General features: G+C 37.9%; 1 protein-coding gene across 3 annotated transcripts in view; it reads right to left on the reverse strand.

Moving 5' to 3' along the window:
• Window positions 1–9,268, reverse strand: part of Clasp1 (cytoplasmic linker associated protein 1) — a 280,309-nt gene that overhangs the window by 110,991 nt on the left and 160,050 nt on the right. For all 3 annotated transcript variants that reach the window (XM_013020693.1, XM_013020692.1, XM_013020694.1), the window contains exons 9-11: window positions 6,322–6,474; window positions 2,191–2,264; window positions 861–953 (exon numbers count right to left, since the gene is read on the reverse strand). In XM_013020693.1, coding sequence (XP_012876147.1) covers window positions 861–953; window positions 2,191–2,264; window positions 6,322–6,474 — 320 coding nt within the window. The remainder of the gene's footprint in view (window positions 1–860; window positions 954–2,190; window positions 2,265–6,321; window positions 6,475–9,268) is intronic.

Raw genomic sequence — 9,268 nt, forward strand, 5'->3', positions numbered from 1 at the left:
GGCCCAGAGTTCAGGCCCCACATCCGGACCCAAAAAAAAAAAAAAAAAAAAAAGATTCCATGATATTAAACTAAAACCCATTTGGCAGGCAAAAAGCTTACTCTCTCCCACATCCCACTTCAATTGTCACTTATTTGATGAATCAAAACAAGAAGCATTCCTACAATATTTCTATATTATTCTCTACTGCATTACTAACTGGTTAGTCTGAATTTGAAACAGAATTTTCCCACCTATCACCCTGCTAGTGCTGAAGTAAAACAGCTTTCTTCATAAGACACTCCTTTCATTTTAATATCCAACTCATTTACTTTCCTTAATCTACTTTCAAAGAGAAGGAGGGACAACTTTCTAGCAAGTGACAAGAAAAAAAAAAGAGAATACTTAGGGACATATTTTGAAAATGCTACTAAAATGCCATTTTCAGACAAATAATCACAGAATTTCATCTTTCCTAAGGACAGAATGAAGGCTATCACCACACATGCCATCAATAGGGCTTTGTTAAAAGGACAGGAGATAGATGATTATGTAAATTGGCATGTGATAAAAATATAGAGAAATAGGTCTGGTGGTGATGGCTTATAATCCTAGCACTCACAGGCTAAGGCAGGAGAATCATGGGCCAACGTAAGTCACATATCAAGCCCAAGTCAGCCTGAGGTACAGAGTAAGACTCCCCACCTCAAAAAGTAAAAATAAAAATGAGATGCTATATCTAAATATGTAAAATATGCTAATTAATACATAAAATACTTGCTATTTGGAATTCATTAGAGCTACCTCTCAATTTTGTAATAAAATAGTTAGAACATTTGACTAAATCTGAAGGTAATAACATGAAGAAGTCAATAGCTTACAGCATTTACTCTCTGCTCCCAATCATGCTTGTCATCAGATAATATTTCCCTAATTTTGTTTATTGATTCCTCGAGGTCTCTGCTGGAATAAATCTGCAAGTAAAGTTACAGTCAGTACAATACAATCTGTAGGATAAAGACTGTTGCTTAATTTCATAAAGTCAATAACATATAGCGTACATAATACAACTTTTTCACTTTTAAGAAATGTCTATGAGAAAATAGGCAGGCTCACCATAAATCAAGCTTATTTCTCACTATGAATGCCCTCTGTCTCATTACATTACTAATGTAATGAGCATTTCATGGGCAAAGGAAGCATATAGTGAGTGATGTTTAAGTCATTGTGCAACTTCGGAGTGGTACTAGTAGCATCACATTATAGCTCTAACTAAAGACTATGACTATGCCTGCTCAGGTATCTGACATCCTATTGTGAGACATCAACCAAGACCGAAGCACACTGAGACAGTCAAGTACTGAAGGATGAACCTAAGCCTCGTTCAAACATATGGCATCTCAGGAGCAATGCACACAACGAACACTAAGTAGCATAGAAATCAAAGGCATTAGCCTCAGTCAGCAACAAAATATACTGAGGCACAAAACAGCCCCAAATTTGTGCATGTACCCCAACTTTCATAAATTATTTTTTCTAAATCGGTTAGATACTTATGTATCAGAGATGGCATAAACAGGCTTTTATGAAATTATTCAGATAGTAAATTTTTTCAGATAGTAAATTACATTTACTTCTTTTCCCTAATAACAATCCCTTTCATCTAGCCCAATCATCTACTTCTTTCCTTTTTACATGAGCTGTCCAGTGAACTTCATACCAGATTGCTGTTCTTCCTGTTCTTGAAAAGGGTCCACGATATCCTAGACTGTACCTTGTGTCCCTTACAGTCTTCATAGTTTAAAAGACAAAACCTGATTTTAGAATTCTGCATATGACAATGCAATGGTTTACATGAGTACCCACACAGGTCATGGTGTTCTGTGCTTGGTCCCCAGAGGTGGCAGAACCTTTATGAGGGGGACCCCTGAATCTTTGAAGATGTGCCCCTGGGAGGCTGTTCTAACAGGGCTGCTATGAAAAAAATCTCTGCTTCTAGTTTGACATGTAATCACTCCCTTTCTCTCCCTCTTGCTCTCCCCAAGCCTGCAGAAAATATTCTGGATATAAGTGAACTAAACAAATCTTTCTCTTTTAAGTTGGTTGTCAAGGCACTTCACTGTACTCACAGAAAACTAACACAGACATATTTGGAAAACTACAATTTGATGAATATTTCTCTTTTTAATCATACTAAAATATCTCACTCACCTGTACCACAGGTACATCATCAAATGCTTTAATAAAGTCTTCTTCATCAACAGCACCAGCACCTTCTTTTGCAGCTGTAAAATAGTTTCATATTAAAAATACAATGTATAAAACATTTGTGACAAGTATGAAATTACATTTTGGAAGGTTTAAAAAACTATTTTTTCAAGGATATATAACATCGCCATCATCATCATCATCATCATCATCATCATGGAATTAAGAAACTTTTCTAGGCATTCACACACAGCAAGACCAAAGGAAGATACTCATAGGGGAGGAAAACAGAGGCTCAATGCTTCAAGGGGCTAGTGGGGGGTGAGGAAGGAGTTGGGGAGGTGGGGAGGGAACGAATGGTAGGGGAAAAACAAAAGAGGAGGCAACAATGCTTGATAAGAAATGTACTCATTACCTTACTCATATAACTGTAACCCCTCTACAGTATCTTTATAATAAAAAATATACAAAAATAATATTTATCAAAATGAACATCATGAAATGGAAATGAGTATTTTTTTCTCAAAAAAAAGAAGAGGAAGAGGAGCAGGAGCCAGGCATTAGTGGCACACCTGTAATCCTAGCTCCTCAGAAGGCTGAGATCTGAAGATCTTGGTTCAAAGCCAGCCCAGGTAACAAAGTCTATGAGACTCTTATTTCCAATTAACCACAGAAAACTGGAAGTAGAGCTGTGGCTCAAAGTGGTAAAGCACTAAAAACTAATGTGCAGCACCCAGGCCCTGAGGTCAAGCCCCATAACCAACAACAACAACAACCAAAAAAATTGACAATCATTTCTGACTTAAAATAACATGAATAACTTTAATTCTCTCTCTTCCTCCCTACTTCCACCATGGACCTGGGTTTGAACTAAGGGCCTGAGTGCTGTCCCTGAGCTTTTTTAGCTCAAAGCTAGTACTTTTATCACTTGAGCCACCGCTCTGCTTCTAGTTTTTCTGGATAATTGGAGATAAGAGTCTCATGGACCTTCCTGCATGGGCTGGCTTTGAACAGCGATACTCAGATCTCAACTTCCTGAGCAGTCAGAATTACAGGTGTGAGACACCAGAGCCTGGCTAGTGATTCTCATTTGTTTGTTTTTCTTTTGAGGCAAGGTCTCACTAAAAAAAACTCATGCTGGCTTTGCTTACTATCCTCTTGCCTGGGCCTCCTTTGTGCTGGGATTACAGATATCCATCACCATGCCCAGTTGAAGTACAGTAATCACAGAATGTGGATTTTAAAGGATGTAGACAACATATATTGTAAAGATCTCAAATAAACATATACATTTAATTTAAAGTTTAAAATTTTATTATTGGGAATCTAGCATAAATTACTGAAATATTCAAACCTGGCCTAAAGAACTGAAGTCTCAGTCTCTCTCCTCTCTCTCTCTCTCTCTCTCTCTCTCTCTCTCTCTCTCTCTCTCTCCCCCTAAAATTTATAATTTTTTAAAATTCAAGTTTTCCCCACAAAGTTGTTCTAAGATGCTCAAAGATACATCAAAGTTAAGATATATAAAAGTTAACTGCTAAGCTGGAAATCATGGCTCACAACTGTAATCTTAGCTATTCAGGAGGCTGAGATCTGAGGGGCACGGTTCAAAGCCAGCCCTGGGCAGGAAAGTCCATGATCTTATTTACAAATTAACTACCAAAAAATTCAAAGTCAGGGCTGGGAAGGTGGCTCAGTGGTAGAGTGCTTGCCTTGCATCCATGAGGCCCTGGGTTCAATTCCTCAGCACCACATAAGTAGAAAAAGCTGGAAGTGGGACTGAGGCTCAAGTGGTAGAGTGCTAGCCTTTAGCTGAAGAGCTGAGGGACAGCACTCAGGCCCAGAGTTCAGACCCCACGACCAATCAAAAAAGAAAAAAATTGAAAGTGGTGCTTGGCTCAAGTGGTAGAGCATTAGCCTTGGGTGAAAAAGCTCAAAGGACACCACCTAGCACCTGAGTTCAAGTCCCAGAACTGGTACAAAAATAAATAAAAGTTAATTGCTACAATAAAGAGGAAGTTATTTTGCTTTGCTCGTATGAACTCCACTTTTATATAAAAACCAGATGATATTATGTTTTTGTTGTAATAACAGTTTGTAAATTGATGCCTATAGTCATCTTTGAAAGCTCCATTTAAGGATGTACACTGATCCATAAGACTACTTTTTAAAGAGCTTTTTACCAGAAGTGTGTTCTAATGAAACTTTTAGATAAAAACTAACTTTATAAAGAAAGTTTCATGTGGCAGCAAGTATGTGTCTTCAACCTTGATTAAAAATGCTTCTACTACAGTGACAAAACTAACTGAAAATAGATGATAGCCCCACATTGTGATGTATGCGCTCTCTTACCCAGGTGCTCAGATGCCTGCATCAGTGGGAGGACTGGAAGCCACCAAGAAAAGGGTACTGAGCACTTCCTCTGTACCACATATGGAAAGTGGACTAGAAGACTAGCAATAATGAAATACAAGAATAGCAATGCAAGGAGTCAAAAAGGAAAGTCACCAACATGGTATGACATAAACTGGGGGTGGACGTAGCAGAGCTGGGGAGAAGTCAGGGCTGACATCTTTGCTGAACTGACCCTCATAGGGGCAGGAGGACTTCTAGAGGGTAAAGGTAAAGGTACAAACACGCTATTTTGAGCATGCACAAAAATTTTAAACCTTGTTTGTAAAACTGATATTACCTAAGGACAGATCAAGAAAGCTTGGCAAGATTGTTCAATTCTGACACATACGACTAGGTAGGTGAGACACTGAAAATGTTTCTCTAAATGGTTAGTTTGGGGCTGAGGCATGGCTCAATGGTAGAGCACAGGCCTAACAAGCACAAGGCCTTGAGTTTAAGCCACAGCACCAGCAAAGCAGTACTAAGGACAGAACCCAAGACTTCAAGTAGGAAAAGAAAGCAGTGTACCTGAGCTTATCTCTAGCCTTTAAATGGTTAATGCTGTGTTAAATGAACGAGAGCTTAACAACAAGTAAGATGAAATTTTATAAAAATACACCCCAAAAAGATTGGGAAGAACTAAGAAAAATAACAAGAAACATAAACAGCAACACTTTTCCTGTTCTTCCTGCATGGGCCTACATGGCAGTGTGGTATCTTACGGTTTTTGTCAAGACAACATTCCAGATAAGTTGAGAGCCCTGTTTAGATGATCAGGTGACAGTACTCTAAAGCCATCCTCACTTAGCTTTTATGTGACCCATTCAGCTTTAGGTTTTGGGGCTTATGAAATTCATACCCACCTCTCCCAGCTCTAGCTTAAAGGACCAGTCAGTAAACACAGTTGTAAAAAGCAGTGGCTACTACCATCTTTAGAGGCAAAAAGTAGAAAATATGCATGTAAAATTAAAAACTGAGATCCCAGTAACAGGACCTCTCTGCTAGTTAATTTTCGAAGCTGTAGAGACCTAATCCCAATGTATTGTTTGATTCAATATCCAAGCTAATCTTCATAAGGAAAAATGCTTCTTGCAAAAATGAAACAGTTAAGGCTTTGGGATAGTCTTTTTTGAAAAAAAATTGGCTAAAAAACTCTATGGTAGTTTGAGGCAAGATGGGTCATATAACTTTAACTCCTCTGTATAGTATCTTTACAATAAAAACATGTATTTTAAAAAATTCTACAACAATAAAAGAAAATCAATTGAAAAAAATAGCTCCAGCTAGCTCTTAAAATTATATTAAATTCAGTTAACAATTTCAGATGTAGTACCTTGATAGTACAAATAGAAAACCACCTACCAGATTTTTTAAACAGTTTTAAGACAGATACCTTTGTTTGAATTAATAAACGTAGGCTGGGGGGGGGGGAGGAAGAAAGATGGGTCAAATGATCAAATAATGCCTTCATGGTGGGGGAATCATTTGCTATTTATTTCAAAGCTGGCTGCTCTGAGCTATGTTAGCGTTCATATCCTGAAGGCTTTGCTTTACCAGAATGTGGCAGAGGTCTGCATAGTACCTCAAGCTAAAGTTACCAGCTTATCAGAATTAACAGACTATTGCCAATCCAGTCAAAAACAGGCATAGGGATATGATGCATACAGCCCCACTCACTTCTGAGGGACACCATAAGCATCACACATAGTAGGCCCCAGAATACCATATAGGACACAGTCTTACCTGAAGACTTGGATCCAAGAGTAGATGACCCAATCCGACGGGCGGTCCCCATTCCGACGTTTCTCCGTGAACTTGGTGGAGCCTTGGATGACGTAGAACTGGCCGAGGAAGGTCTATTACCATCCACAGAATCTTCATCATCAAAGTTTTTATCTGAACACAAAACACTGTTTAAGCAACAACAAAAAAAGGGCACCATTTTTCACCTATACATAAAATAACCACTGACCTTGGAAAGAAATAGTTTGTCTGCTCTTTGGGAATCAGAGATATTCAACAAGGGTCTGAAAAGTTTTGGTTAAGTCCAGAACACAGCTATAAATATCAAGATTACATTCACAGATCTAAAATGGTCAGTCTCAAAAGTATTTGCAATTGTTCTTTCATGCATTTTTGTTATTCATTTATTTTTGAGAAAGGACCTCACTATGTAGCCCAGGCTGGTCTCAAACTGTCAACCCTCCTGCCTTAGAGTTTCAAGTGTGGGGATTACAGGTGTATGCCATCACATTCAGCACTCATGGATTTAAAAAACACTTTTTTATATATTAAGACTACATATCATGCTGAACATTACTTCAAATACATTAGTTTTTCCTTTGGGATAAAACAGTTCTAACAAAAACATTGTTAGGTACTTTGTAACTGGAAAATGCCACAATCAAAAACCACATTGTGGGACACTACTGCAATAAACATCCCAACATGTATTTTTTTAATTTGAACTGCAAACAATTTTAAGAAAGAAGTCCCTAATGTAGAAAGAAATCCCTACACACAATATTACTGCATTAGAGTGTAAAAATGCTTGAAACCGACTGCCAAGTTTATCTCCATAAAATTTATATAAATGTGTGTTTTCTTTTCTGGGAAGTTCAAAGGCATATCTGTCCTTCCATATCCTTAGCAATAACAAATTACCATCTTTTTAAAACATCAATCTATTGAATTGAAAAAAATATGCTGCTTCATCTAATTGCATTTTTCTTTTAGTAAAGCTTTTTTGTTCCTAAGTTCATTAAGTACTTAATTTTCTAAACATGAATTGAGTATTCCCTATACTAAATTTTTAAAAAAGAACAAAAGAACCTGTGGTTCTTTTTTTGTTTTGTTTTACTTTTGCCAGTCCTGGGGCTTGAACTCAGGGCCCTAGGCACTGTCCCTGAGTCTCTTTGTGCTCAAGGCTAGCACTCTACCACTTGAGTCACAGCACCACTTCTGACTTTTTCTATGTATGTGGTGCTAAAGATTCAAACCCAGAGCTTTATGCATCCTGGGCAAGCACTCTACCACTGAGCTACATTCTCAGCTCCACTTGTGGTTCTTAAAATTTACTCTGCTTATGGGCCAAGTACCAAGGACAATACATTATATGTAAGCCATTTAAAGAAGCTATATGAACCTGGAGTAGTTAAAAACATAAAAGAAAATATCTGTAACAGGCAATATTAATTATTAATTTTCTAAAGAAATTTGATCACTACCAATATTTCCGAAGTAACTATACTATATGATACCAGCTTTTCTTCATCTTCTTGATTCTTTGTAAGACATCAAGGCTGTCTTGTGTTTACTCAGAATCCCAATGTTGTTTCAAATGCATCAAAAATACTCTTTAAATTATATGTATTCAACATAGGGGAGGAGGCCCAGCCTTGCAAATCTACATGCTCGTGCAAATAGGTTTCTCTCAACATGCCATTAAACTTGCCAGATTGTTTTCAGTCCATACTGTTCAATATAATCCTTTCTATCCGTACATCCATTTCTTATTATGAATCAATTTCTTCACACATCAACTTCACACATATGGTGTTCTATTAACACCCACACCCACATACACACACACATACACAGTGAGAAAGAAAGAAAAAAAGAAAATGAAAGCAGAGAGTGGGACGGAAGATGTCATGGTAATTATGCTGTCAGGAGAGAGAAGACAAACCTCTTACAACAAAATGCCTCTCAGGAAGAGGAGGAAAAGGCATCGTGAGCAGCCATGGCAGAATTTTCTAAATTAAGCTCCAAGATCCTAGTTGGTCTTTTTTACTTGCCCTCTGAAAACAAATCTTATCTGGCTTCCTACACAGATTCAAAGCAACTAATTATTAGAGACTGCAAAGGTGGATGGCAGGGGTTGAACAAACAGTTGATGGTCGGGAAAGGAGACAGAAAGAGAGAGCAAAAGATGAGGTTAATCTAATTAAATATTTGCAAGTGACAGTTGAAAGGTTGATAGCCAAAGCAAACGATGAAACACAAATACAAGCAGAAAGCCCTCTCAACCCAAACTGCTTAGGATGCGATGACAATACAGGATCATATGTCATCATCTACACAGCTAATGGCACCAGAGTAGCAATTCATAACAACACCCTGGATCATCCACATAGGGTCCAGTTACTTTTGTGCACCCTGTATAGGGAAGGCAGTAATTTATATTTACTGTTAGAACTGGAAATTCAGAGAAGCACAGGAAAAAAATCTTTATTTTTTCAGATTAAGAGTGGTACACACTCTGTGAAATTCAGAGGTACTTCACTGAAAAGATGCTTGGAGGATAAAAACCAATGGAAACTATAATTTAAAAACTCAATTGATACTATTTAAAGTAAATGTAGCCTACATTTCCCAGTTTGAGACACCTAGAAATTAAAATAAAGTTGGGCCAAGTATGGCTCATGCCTGTAATTCTAGCTACTCAGGGGGCTGAGATCTGAAGCTTGCATTTCAAAGGCAATCCACACAGGGAAGTCTTTGAGAATTTTTATCTCCAACTAACCACACACACACATACACAAAAGCAAGAAGTAGAACCATGGCTCAAGTGGTAGAGGGCTACCCTTGAGCACAAAAGCACCCACGCCCTGAGTTCAAGCCCCAGGGCCAGCACTTGCATATACACATTCACACACGTCTCTCTCTCTCTCTCTCTCTCTCTCTCTCT

Source organism: Dipodomys ordii, unplaced genomic scaffold (genome assembly GCF_000151885.1).
Source record: "Dipodomys ordii isolate 6190 unplaced genomic scaffold, Dord_2.0 Scaffold52, whole genome shotgun sequence".
In the NCBI taxonomy this organism is placed as follows: Eukaryota; Metazoa; Chordata; class Mammalia; order Rodentia; family Heteromyidae; genus Dipodomys; species Dipodomys ordii.